The following is a 12320-nucleotide window of genomic DNA, read 5'->3' as shown; positions in this document are numbered from 1 at the left end:
AAGTGACCCAGTTTGGAACTCAAAATTTTAGAAAACAAATGTTTAAATGTCTTTATGTGTAATTGGGGAAATTATTAATTAAAAAAAAAACAGACAGAATGGGAATACTTCATTTTACATTACCTTCTAGATTACATTTTGGATGATTTCCTTTTACCCTTTGGTGGGATCACATATTACAAAATCAGTCTCAACCTGAGTTATTTGATCCCAAGGCCTTTATTAAAACCCTTACATTCTGTCTTGAACACTGTTAACCCTCTTTATTTGGCATTCCTTTTATGATGCTTACATTTTAGACACTGTGGACAACATAATACTGTCTTAAAATTTTGTTTATTAAACATTAAGTTTACAAATTAATGTGCACAAATTAGCGGTATCGATGCAGTTGGAGAGTGTTGCGTCTTCTCCAAGCAGCACGGCGAGATCCCCCAATTGTATGGTGGAACTTGTGACCCTTTCCAAGACCCCTGCTCTTCCTGCCAGCTGAGGTAAGACCACGCATCTCTCTGTGTTTGTGCACTGGCTTGGTGATCCATTGAGTGTCGGGATTGCGTCTGATAGCTTTATGGAATGGGTCAATAAGAATAACCTCAAAGAATTTGTAGGTTGAATCTTCACCCACCCAGTAGGAGTTCAAGACTCTTAGAGCTCCACAGTGGCGGCCAGCACGCTCCTAGAATGGAGGGAGAAAGTGTGGATGTTAAAAACCCAATCTAGGGGGCAGCTGGGTAGCTCAGTGGATTGAGAGCCAGTCCTAGAGATGGGAGGTCCTAGCTTCAAATCTGGCCTCAGACACTTCCCAGCTGTGTGATCCTGGGCAAGTCACTTGACCCCCATTGCCCAGCCCTTACCACTCTTCTGCCTTGGAGCCAATACACAGTATTGACTCCAAGATGGAAGGTATGGGTTAAAAAAAAAACAACAAAAAAAACCCAATCTCTCTTACTTTTACTTGAGATATTTACAAATACAAGCCTCAGTGCTGACACTGCAGTTTAATTCCTGTAAAAAGTAACCACCAACACAGCCAGACCCAAACAAACCAAAGAACATCTGCCTGCTAAATATGTGCAATCAGTAAAATATCAGTATATGAGAAGAGGCTGCTTGTTCTCTATCAGTCCTTGGCAGCAATGCCTACTGAATGTAACTAGAAGTGTGCTCAAGGAGGTGGGGCATGTAAAAGTACCATTATATTTCTGTAAGAAATTCTAATGCCAAGTGTGTTGTTTCTCTGCAATCTCATGGAGCAGAGCTATACACCAAGATACCAAAAATAGCTTAAAGAACCTTCCCCCATCAGAAAAAATGTCATGGATCCTAGGTAAGAGTTGGAAATGCAGTCTAATCCAACTCCTGGGAAACTGAAGCAGCTCAAGTCATTTGTCTCCCTCCAACCCTTTTCCTTATCTCTCCTTTTAAGATTCTGATTAAATTTGGCATGCAGCCAAGTACCAGGGTCTCAATTAGGTGAAGTTGTCCTAGAGCAAGGATTTTTTTTTGTTTCTCCTAGCAGTCTAACATAAAAGCATTAAGTGGCTAGTATTCTGCTGAATCCCAGGGCAGCTGACAACTCCAAGTGCTCTTTCACTGAAAATGCTCCCAAATTTTTGTCACCAATAGCGAATGAATGAACACACCTATTATCCAAAGAGTTATGCTACATCTCATCTAGAAAGCGTACAATATAAGTATTCTTATGCTAGGGTTGAAGAGATTTAAGGCTGAGAAAAATTAATTGACTTGCCCAGGATCATAGCGACTGTTTCTGAACTCTGATCTTCCTAACTCTAGACTCATTCCCTGTATCAGCTAGCTGCCTCTAGGCCCAGGTTAGAAAACCTAACCCAAGTCACAAAATTCCTGATCTTGTTTCTAGCACCAATGAAACTAAGCCTTGGTACCTGTGAAAATCAGCTCCCCCTTTCAGGTAGGGAAAATCAAATCAATCACCACCATTGCTTCCTGGAGGGAGTTCATTTGGCTCCCTGGCATCACTCACAATTCAAAAATGGTTTTCTTGGCTCCTAATTCCCTTTAACTCATTTTCAATGTGAGTTCCCTTCAGGGCAAGGATTGATTGATTTATATAGAGTAAGAGTGAAAGAGAGATGCCTGGGCTTAGGCTACCAGCTTCATTAGATGCCTATCAATAATCACCTTAGGGGCTTTCTGAATGGATTTAAATGGACAAAAACAGACCTTATGGGGAAAACTAATGAAGCTATTATTAATAGTATGGATGGTGAATGTGAGGGGATAAGACTAAGACTAGTGGGCTTCCCCCTCCATCTACCAAAAATATAACAAAACCAATAGGGACCCACTGGTAATGAATCCAACACCTGCCAATCTAAATTGAAAAAAATTTGAGTACCATTTGTTTTTAACTATTAGCAGTCAATACACTACACTCAAAAACCATTTAATAAATTCCTACCATATATGCCAAGTACTGTGCTAAGTGCTAGAATATAAAGATAGTTTCTGACCTTAAGGAGTTTGTTGGTTTGGAAAAGTTCTGTCCAAATCTCAAATTAAAAGCACATTATATTTAATGAGTTCCATTACTCCTGGGCTTATGAATAAATTATAGAATGCCTTTAATGCTTCAAGTTCCACACTAGCATATGTGCCAATTAGTAAGATCTATGTTAATTTTTACTTAAAAGATACAAGTTCATCTTTTCTCAACAGTCAAGCATTATTAAGCATCTCCTTCATGCTAAGCACTAGGGATGTGAGGAAAGGGGGAAAAAAAATCTCCCTTCCCACTTCTGAGACAAAGGGAATTATCCACAAGATAAACTGGTAACAGGAGGATACTAGCACACTTTTTCCTTTTCTGTGACTCCCAACAACACCCGTGGCAGTCTAGTGAGTGTTCAGATTCCTTCTCACCAAGTTTTACTTTATACATTCAAACAAAACCCCTTCCAAGGCATTAAGAGGACTCACTTAAGGCCAGGCAATGGGGTTTGTTTCTTGTCTCGTGTCACAAACCATGGCAAGTGTCTGAGGCCAAATTTGAACCCAGAACCCTTCTCTCTAGGTCTGGCTCTCAACCCCCTGAGAGGCCTTGGCTGCATTCTATGGAAGGAAATTTAAGCTAGAAGTTAATAATGATTTTATTCCCCTCTTCCAAGTTAATGGGCCCTAAGTTAAGCACTCTTGGCTTAATTTGTTATATTTGCCCCATTTTTAAAAAAATCAACCTCTTGAGGATTAGAGGGTTGAGTTCAGGTTAGACCGCTCATACTTAAGGCAGATGCCTAAACCCAGGTTCCCTGCCTCAATTGAACAGGACTATCCCATTCCATCATATTGTTTCTTATCTCTTAACATAACTACCATTAATTAAATAATAAATCTCGGAGGTAGCTGGGTGGCTCAGTGGATAGTCAGGCCTGGGTTCAAATTTGGCCTCAAGACACTTCCTAGCCATGACCCATGGCAAATCACTTAAATCCCCACTGCCTAGCCCTTATGGCTTTTCTGCTTTGGAACCAATACCCAGTAGTCTTCTTTTTCAAAGATTATTATTCTAAACGTTTATAAAACCCATTATCTATTCTTAGGCAAAGAATAAGGGCTTAAAAGTAAATAAATCTTACTTCTGCTACAGACTGAAGGCTCCTGGCAAACTTCAACTGATTGACACCATGATGCACAGGTTTCCCGTAGGTTGCCCCCTTGGGAACCGGGCGCTTTCGCCCCCCACGGCGCACTCGAATTCGGTAAATGACATAACCTGTAAGGAATACAAAATATTTTGGAGCACAAAACAGTACGGTGGCCCGTTAATAACGAAAGTTTCGGCCGAGTTAACTGACTTCCCAGAGGTCCTGCCGGGGGTCCAAGGCCCATTGTGACACTGCCCGGCTAAAGGCAGAAGGCTGCAAGCCGGGCAGGAAGATCACCGCCCCCCCCCCAGCCCCCACCCGCCTGCATGGAAGCCCTGAGCTCCCGTCTCAAGAGCTCCATGCTGCCCGCCGCGGCCTTCACCACCTTCGTGCAGAGGCAGGGGCAGGTGAGCGGCGACCCCATCTCCGCCAGGGCCTACCTTGCTTGGCCTTGTAACCCAGCCGCCTGGCCTTGTCGGGTCTGGTGGGCCGCGGGGCGCGGTGCAGGGAAGACAGCTGGCGGTATTGCCAGCAGCGCACCCGCAGCAGGAAGCGCATCACGTCCGACTGCTTCTTCCTCCACAGCTCCTGGATATACTTGTAGGCCCCCATGCTGGAGCGTCCTCACCTGCAATACAGCATGCCCGCTGCTCAACCACCCTCGGGAAGCTCCGGGGCCTGCGCAACGCTCCCGAGGCCTCCCCACTTCTCGTGCCGCCTCGGCTCCCCACACAGCTTCCACGGCCTCCCCTCCCCGCTTCGGCCCGTGCCGAGCACTGCACGGGTCCAGGTCCCCAGCCGTGTAGGACCCGGGCTCGGATGGCCAAAACCAAGGGCTGATTACCAGTGGATGGACAGATCGTGAAGAACTCTGCTTACCCGCCTGATGGCTGCCGCCGACCGGAAAGGAAGAGTACGCCTTCCCACAATCCTTTATGGGCTCTTCCTCTCCACAGAGTCTCTTTCCGGCTCAGGTCCTCGGTGGGCGCACGGCCTCATGGGAATCGTAGTCCATCCGACCGGAATGGGAATCCGGGCGGCCACAGAGGGGGCGGGGCGCTTCTCTCAGGGGGCTGTCGCGAGCCTAAGCTACGAATCCCACGGGGCGGGGGAGGGAATGGCGAGTACGCGTGCGCGGCTTTCGCAGTAGCTCCTCCCCGCTCTCGGAAGGTAACGCAGGGAGTTGTGGGGGCCGGAGGCGAGCCCTACTTCTACTTCACTTCTTTGGTCAGGCACCCGGGGGATGGGGGCGGTAAAGGGTTTGGGAAGGGATAGGGGAAAGGGAGATGCGAAGAGTTCTCAAAAAGTTTGACTCTGCCAGGCCCCCTTCCTCTCCCCTGTCGGAGGGTCCTTCCTTGTTCTCCTTTCCCTCACCCGCTCGTGAATACCCACCCGCCTTCGAGTCTCGGTTCCGCCTCCTGGCTCAGCGAGCTCGGACCCCGGTGGAGCCCGGTGCGGAGAACCTGGGCTGGTCACTTCTCCCATCTGTACAACGGGATGATCACAACCTCCGCCTCGCTGGGCTGCTGGGAGAATTCCATGAGGGAGTCTTTGCGAAGGGCTTCTTGGAGGACCTGCGGGAGGAGGTTCTCCGCTACTTGTGCTAGTGTCGTAATTATTGTTAAAACTTCCCCCTTGAAATAACGGTTCTAGTTCACCCTTTCAGAGGCGGATTGTTTCCTTTCCGCCTAAGAAACCACACTTGGGGCGTTAGGATCTTCTGGCCTTGGGGAGCTACGGGACCAGAACCCAGCCGCAATTAGAATGGGGTGCTCATCGAGGCTCATAGGGGATCTTTTTGGCCCGTGGGCATTGCCTGGCATGGACAGCATCAGCTTGTCCATGAAGATGTTGGTTACATTGGAGGATGAAAATGGGTTCAGACCCAGATTTGTTGGCCACCATCTTGTTTATTTAAACCTCTATCCTCTATTCTAGAATTTATACAAAATATCACATCCAAGACTGGAAAGTGTTAAGGATGAGACAGTGAGGGTTAAGTGACTTGCCCAGGATCACAAAGTGGGAAAGTGTCTGAGTTCAGATTTGAACCCAGGATCTCCCATTTCTCTACCCCCCCCCCCTTAAGTCTTTGAAAGTTGTCTTTATTTACAGTTGTAATTGTATCGTTGTATGAATTGAGGTTGTTCTTTTTGTTTACTTTTACTCTCTGCTCAGTTCCTATAAGGCTGTAACTGTCTTTTTTGTCATTTCCTAGACCATGGTACTTCAAGAAATTCATATATCTTAATTTTATTATTTAAAATTTAAAATCGATTGCATAAACAAACCCAGTGTAGATATAAATTGAGAAAAAATCTAAGCAGCTAATTTCTCTAAAGATGTCATTTCTAAGATACATAAGGAATTAATAGAAATGGATAGGTCAGAGCTATTCCTCACAGTGGTCAAATGATATAAACAGGCAATTCTCAAAGGAAGATGCAAGCCATCTATGGCTATATGGCAAAAAACAAACAAACAAACAAAACCTACAAATCACTAAGAGAAGTACAAATTAAAGCAAGCCTGAGGTTCTGTTTCATGCCCATTCTATTGGCAAAGGTCAAACAAAATGACATAATAGAGAGATTCCCCTCCAACAGTCTCTTAAAGATATATGGCCTATATGGAAAACAGCAAGAAAATTAAGATGAAAAAATGATCCCAATTTTTTTTTCAACTTACCTTCCATCTTAGAATCAATACTGTATATTGGTTCTAAGGCAGAAGAGTGGTAAAGGCTAGGCAATGGGGATCAAGTGACTTGCCCAAGTTCTCCTAGCTAGAAAGTATCAGAGTCCAAATTTGAACCCAGGACCTCCCATCTCTGGACCTGGCTCATTGAGCCACCTATCTGCCCCTCCCTAATTTTCTAAAAGCCAAGGATGATGGAAAAATACACAGACTACTTTTCTACTTTTCTTTATAAATGATAGGCACTTAAGAGCTGGTATTTTTAGGGGTACACAGAAATGGAAACAGATGAGCAGAGATAGCCTGAGCTTTACTTCTTGTGAAATTTGAGCATCCATGCTTCTCCAGTGTTTCTGTTAGCAGAGACATATCTCTGTTTCCATTTAACCAGGGATAGGTCAAGCACCTACTATGTGTCAGGCACACACAAAAAAAGCCAAAAGACAGTTTCATGTGGAAGACACCATACAATTAAACAACCAAATGGACACAGGCTAGATGGGAGATCATTGACAAAGGGAAGGCACTAACTAGCATTAAGGGGGATCCCCAAAGGCTTCTGGCCTTGAGCTAAGGAAGGACAGTAGGCAGTGGCTTTGTTCTCCAGAGCCTTCTACCCATACTCAAGTAAGAGCTTTTTGAGTGGGCAGTGGAGGAAAGAAATGTGTATATCTGTGTCACTTCCCCATTTTTGGGTAAAGATTTTTTTCTCTCCCTATCACTTGTCTTCTTGGCTTCTGGGTAACTAGGTGAAGTAAAGGTAAAGTCTAGGTAAATTTATGTCCTTCCCCCCAACTTCCCTTGCAAATCAAAAGCCTAAGCAGTTTTCTGGAACCATGGATTTAAGACCCAGCTGAAAGATGGTACTATATCATTCATTACATAGCTATTGAGGCTTTGCCAGACTGCTCTCTTCATTTTTTAGTTATAATTTTTATTTCCTTTGAAAAAAGTTTTCTAAGCATCTGTTGAGTAGGAAAGCCATCTTTTCTGTGTTTAGCTTAATCTATAACGAGTAGGAATTCTTCAGATTAAGGGTAGTAACTATGCCCATAAGTAAAACGACCAAATTTAGCTTTAACGAAATAAAATTTTAACTAATGTTGTATTTTTTCTTATTTCTCTAATGTTCTCTAATGAAGACAAATGCACTTTTGTCGTTCTAGACTGCCACAGAAAAGATGGGAAAAGGTTTCAAGGTTGTGGTTTGTGGGGCTATATCTGTGGGGAAAACTGCAATACTGGAGCAGCTTCTTTATGGAAATCACGTTATTGGTAAGGCTGATTTTCTTAAGTAGTTTCTTTAGGACAGTGGTTCTCAACCTTTCTAATGCCGTGACCCTGCAGTTGTATTTTAATTTAAAATCTAAGAATGTGATTTCCTTGTCACACAGTACAGTTCCTCATGTTGCAGTGACCCCAAACCAAAAAATTATTTGGTGACTACTTCAAAACCGTAATTTTGCTACAGTTATGATTCAGAATGTAAATACCTGATATGCATTATGTATTCTCATTGCTACAAATTGAGAGGTTGAGAACTGCTTTAGGGCATTACTTGGGGTAGTTGAGAATCCTTCATAAAACCCGTTATTTGGGTGAAAAGATAGAAGTTGGGCCCACAAGGCTCAAATCCTTAAGAGAAACCTGGATTAGTTCTAGCAGCTGCAACGTCCACATAATACTTGCTTCATTCTTGAAGTCATCTTAGGTTCTCTTGGACCTCCTTAGGGCACTATTTAATGGCTTCTGGTCAAGCATGTCTACAGATGGCAGACACTGTTTATGGCACATCATTTTGGGGGAGGGAAAGGTGCTTAGTGCATTGATGTCAGTGAGGATGGCTCATCAGTAAAAGCATTTAAGCCTGAATTTGGAGCCGTAACCCAGAACATTCTAAGCACCAGCACACATTTATTAAGGGCCCTCTAGAGGCCAGACACTGTGCTGGATGCTAAAGGTATAGTTATAAAGAATGAAATCATCCTTCCTCTCTGGAGATGATCCATATATGTGCATAACTATAAGAAAATAAATAAAACCATGGACAAATCCAAGGGAGTCTGGGGTGGGCAGATGATAATGATGCTTGATTACATGAGGGACTCTGAGGTGGAAGGAGAGAGGAGGCCTGGAGATGGGAGACAGTGTCACACAGGTCCACAGGGGTAGGTGTGTCTGAGTTTGGCAGAAGTATTGTAGGGTATGTTGGAGAGGTGAGACCCCTGGGAAGGCACCTGCTTCTGTTATTTCCAGGCAAGGTCAGGAGGGCCCAGACTAGGGCTATAGCTGTTTGGCTTGGCTGTGAGAGATGTAAAGATCAAAACCAGATCTGGCCCTGACTGGGTATGTGGAGTAAGGAGGCCCTGCGAACATGAGGGGATGAGCCTGGGACACTGGAAGAATGCTGGAAGAGTTTGAAAGGGGGAAGGCAATGAATGAGCTCCATTTGGGACAGACATATGAGTTTGATGCTGGACTGAACTTTAAGGGAGAGAAGCCTGCATAGCAATGATGGAGAAATCCAGAGCCAATGCGGCTCCCCAGTGAGAGTGTGGAGTAAAGGCCCTGCACAAACCTTGGGAAATGCCCACAGTTCGCTTGAAGCCTATGGACCCAGGGCCACAAGGACACAAAGTTGTCAGGGGGTAGGAGGTAGGCTGGAGAGAAGAGAAGAGGTGGGTAGCAGCATTGGATGTTGTAGGTCCCTGGGGAAGCACATCCAGAGCCGAGAGAATTTAGTTATTGGGTGGTTTTGATTCATTTTTATTGCAGGACAGTGGAGGAGGGCAGAGGTGAGGTGGTGGTGGCCATTGGAGAGGAAAGATGGGTTCAGACAAGTGTTATTTCCTTCCATCCATTTTTGCTTTTTGTGGCTATGACTTCATTCCTTATAACTTTCCATACTTCGTTTTATTCTAGTTTAGTTCTTGCTATTATTAACATCAGTCATGAAAATAGTTTATTGTGTGTAATTGCAGTCCTGATAGGAATTCCCAGAATTTTTGTTTCCCTCTCGACAGAGTAGGAACGTCTCAAAAAGAATGCTTTTGTCTTCTTCAGCAGCAGCAAGACTCGTGAGTTCATCAGTGTGGGTACAAACACTTTGTCCTGGCACAGATTGCAATCTTCCATATTACAATAATGGGTTTCAGGAATTGCCGTGGTCCAAACATTTACCATATAGTGCTTTTCTGGTGACCTTGAAGCCACTGGCCTTTGGTCAGTTTACACTGGAAGCCCTTTGATTTGGGTTTGCATGTGTGGCTTTGAATCTCTCCATGTTTTACAAATGATGTGCTGATAACAAAAGAGAAATGGGATGACTGTGTGTGTGTGTGTGTGTGTTTTCTTTAAAACAGGTTTGGAAGACAACCACACCATGGAAGATGTCTACGTGGCATCCGTTGAAACTGATCGAGGGGTAAAGGAACAGCTGCGCCTTTATGACACACGGGGTGTGCAAGACGGGATGGACCTGCCAAGGCACTATATCTCTTTTGCTGATGGGTTTGTGCTGGTCTACAGTGTGATTGACATGGAGTCCTTCCGGAGAGTAGAGATCATTAAAAAGGAAATCGATAAGCTCAAAGACAAAAAAGAGGTAAGCAGCTTTGCTAGAGATACTATTTTTAATCCAGATGGCAGACTGAATTGGTAAAGCAGACTGGACTTGATTATATTTTTAGTAACCAACATGAAAATAAAAATACTTTTTTGTTGGACATTAAAAGCTGGTATAGCCCATTTAGCCACATCAACTCAGCAGCTAGCTAGATTTTTTACCTTCAGTCTTCAGTTAGTTGTGAGAGCAAAGCTGTACTTTTTCTGTTCCTTTTAGGGGATGAACTTGAATGACATGGCACTATAAACTGCTCCTAGCTCCTTTGAAGACATTAGAAGGACTAGAGCAACTACTTTTAATCCACATTAAGTTACAGGCTTTTTTAAATGTTTTCACTAGAATAAATATGACCTGTCTCAAAAGCCACTTGGGCCAACCTCTACATAAGACACCCAGAAAATGTACTGTATGTGCCCTGCTTTACCAAGACATGGACATTGACTCTAGAAACCCAACATATTGTCATTTCAATCCTTTGTATGGCAGGGTTTGAGGGGGAGGAGAGAATATACTTGGAATGATCTTTCTCCATTCCCCAGAAAAGTATATTCTGAAAAAGTAGCAATGTAGGAGAAGAGGTAGGAGCTAAAGAGTGAAATGAAATTTGTTGTACACTTTAGAAAAGAGTTGGAATTCCATTCTTCTTCTGTATTCTGAGGCTGAAAATATTGAAAATAGCCATGACTTTTTGGCCTTTTTTCTTGGTTTACTTTCTGGCTTCCAAACAGCTTTAAATGTTGAAAAAACAAAAAAATAAAACCAACAAACCATATTGACTAGATTCCAAGCTTTTCTTCACTGCTACCAGCAAGTTAGTAATCTTATACAATCCAAGAATAATTTGAGGAATTCAATGTATATGAAGTGTTTGCCATTGTTACTACTGTCTAAAATGTTACTTAGGAGGAGGACTTTAAAGGTGCAGCCTAAAATTAGTTGGGCTGAGGGAATTACAGTGAATGAAATTATGTGATACAAATAACAGTGGCAAATTGTGTTCTCTCTGTTTTTTGGGTGACCTCACCACCTCCACTTAAAACTCTTCTCATGGGGTCACCCCTATTGACTTCTCATTATTGCCCCCTGTATGGAAGAGAAGGAAGGATAAGGTACATTACTGGGACTGGGCACAGGATCTGCCTTGATGATCTGTGGAGCTGGAGCTTTGTTGTTTTGAATTATCAGTTCTCCAAATACTAGGCATATCCATACTAACCTGTCCTGTCCTGTCCTGTCCGTCACATACTAATATTTTGATTCTCTGCCTGACGATTTCATTCTGTTACCAGGAATAATCAATAGCTGGCTGTGGCCACAGACTTAAATGATGTATTCTTCTTTTCTTCCATTAATACCCGTACAGACATAAATGGGTTAAGTATATGTGGGTGGCCAAAAGCAGCAGCAGCTCACTGATCTGGGGGGCTGAGACGTTTTCTCTACCTTGTCAGAACGTAGGCGAGCAATGGCACGATACGTCTTTGCTGAGAATAGGTTCTGGACAGCAGGAAGGGAGGAACAAGAGCATCCCACTCGTTGATTGCCCGACCAGAGACCCTTCACTTTTGCTGGGGGCTGCCGTGGCACAAATTTTAAACTTCTTTACCTGTTTTTTTTCCCTTTCAGGTAACAATTGTGATCTTGGGAAACAAAAGTGACTTATCTGAGCAAAGGCAAGTAGATAGCGACATGGCCCAGTACTGGGCGAAGATTGAGAAAGTGAGGCTGTGGGAGGTGACCGTCACTGATCGGAAAACACTGATGGAACCCTTCATTTTTTTAGCCAGTAAACTCACCCAGCCCCCCAGCAAATCCTTCCCCCTGCCTGGAAGGAAGAAAGGGAATATTGTTCCAGAGAATTAGACAATATCACAGTAAATGTCAACTAGGAAAACCACTTGCTGGGTTGTGATATTGGCCCGATTCTAGACTTTCTGGATTCAAAATAATAAGCTATTGCCTAGAACATCTAGAACATTTTTTTCTTTAGGAAACAGGTCTCTAAAAGCACTTTATATCCTTTATGTTATAATTTATCAGGTGGGTTGGGGGAGGATAAAGGGAAAGAGATTGCCCATGGTCTCATGTGAAGTCGTTACATATGCTGTAAATACCCTTTTCACTTGAAAAGCAATGGTTTTTTAATGCTATTGTACTTGTGTTAAAGACTAAAAATAAAATTTGGGTGGCATCGATGCAGTCATGTAGACTTTAGGTTTTGCTCTTTAACCCTAAACAAAGGACTCTTAAGGTGACTGAGAACTTCCCACCCCACCCCAACGAGTGTAACAAAAACACTAGTTTGGGGGCTGAAGTTCTGGATTTCAATCTGGGCTCTGCAGTAGCTGTCAGCTGTTCCCCTCACCATC

At 43.6% G+C, this 12320-nt stretch overlaps 2 protein-coding genes across 5 annotated transcripts; one reads left to right on the top strand and one right to left on the bottom strand.

Annotated features, from left to right (window-relative positions):
• Window positions 1–317: 317 nt before the first annotated feature.
• RPL15 (ribosomal protein L15) lies at window positions 318–4647 on the bottom strand. Of its 2 annotated transcripts, none has more exons than XM_007505167.3 (4): window positions 4509–4647; window positions 4070–4257; window positions 3621–3757; window positions 318–679 (listed from the first exon to the last, which is right to left on the bottom strand). In XM_007505167.3, exons 2-4 carry the CDS (start codon window positions 4239–4241, stop codon window positions 374–376), a joined length of 615 nt encoding a protein of 204 aa, XP_007505229.1. In that variant the 5' UTR covers window positions 4242–4257; window positions 4509–4647; the 3' UTR covers window positions 318–373. The 2 variants fall into 2 exon arrangements, with proteins under 2 accessions (XP_007505229.1, XP_056656325.1); XM_056800347.1 differs by having other exon boundaries at window positions 4474–4552.
• A 56-nt stretch (window positions 4648–4703) lies between these two features.
• NKIRAS1 (NFKB inhibitor interacting Ras like 1) lies at window positions 4704–12154 on the top strand. 3 transcript variants are annotated; one of them, XM_007505166.3, is made up of 4 exons: window positions 4704–4799; window positions 7493–7601; window positions 9689–9930; window positions 11578–12154. In XM_007505166.3, exons 2-4 carry the CDS (start codon window positions 7508–7510, stop codon window positions 11812–11814), a joined length of 573 nt encoding a protein of 190 aa, XP_007505228.1. In that variant the 5' UTR covers window positions 4704–4799; window positions 7493–7507; the 3' UTR covers window positions 11815–12154. The 3 variants fall into 3 exon arrangements, with proteins under 3 accessions (XP_007505228.1, XP_007505227.1, XP_001369793.3); XM_007505165.3 differs by having other exon boundaries at window positions 4728–4856; XM_001369756.4 differs by lacking the exon at window positions 4704–4799 and adding an exon at window positions 5082–5215.
• Window positions 12155–12320: the final 166 nt, after the last annotated feature.

Source organism: Monodelphis domestica, chromosome 5 (genome assembly GCF_027887165.1).
Source record: "Monodelphis domestica isolate mMonDom1 chromosome 5, mMonDom1.pri, whole genome shotgun sequence".
In the NCBI taxonomy this organism is placed as follows: Eukaryota; Metazoa; Chordata; class Mammalia; order Didelphimorphia; family Didelphidae; genus Monodelphis; species Monodelphis domestica.
Note: the sequence above shows the minus strand (reverse complement) of the source record. Positions and strands in the feature narration are given on the sequence as shown.

Excerpts from the sequence above, each read along its gene's own strand:
- RPL15 (XM_007505167.3), bottom strand. The coding sequence starts at position 4,241 with ATGGGGGCCTACAAGTATATCCAGGAGCTGTGGAGGAAGAAGCAGTCG. Across the intron at positions 3,758-4,069 it reads GGGTTACAAGGCCAAGCAAG|GTTATGTCATTTACCGAATT; the intron begins GTAGGCCCTGGC and ends TATTCCTTACAG. Across the intron at positions 680-3,620 it reads GCCTTCAGTCTGTAGCAGAA|GAGCGTGCTGGCCGCCACTG; the intron begins GTAAGATTTATT and ends CCTCCATTCTAG.
- NKIRAS1 (XM_007505166.3), top strand. The coding sequence starts at position 7,508 with ATGGGAAAAGGTTTCAAGGTTGTGGTTTGTGGGGCTATATCTGTGGGG. Across the intron at positions 7,602-9,688 it reads TTATGGAAATCACGTTATTG|GTTTGGAAGACAACCACACC; the intron begins GTAAGGCTGATT and ends TCTTTAAAACAG. Across the intron at positions 9,931-11,577 it reads AGCTCAAAGACAAAAAAGAG|GTAACAATTGTGATCTTGGG; the intron begins GTAAGCAGCTTT and ends TTTCCCTTTCAG.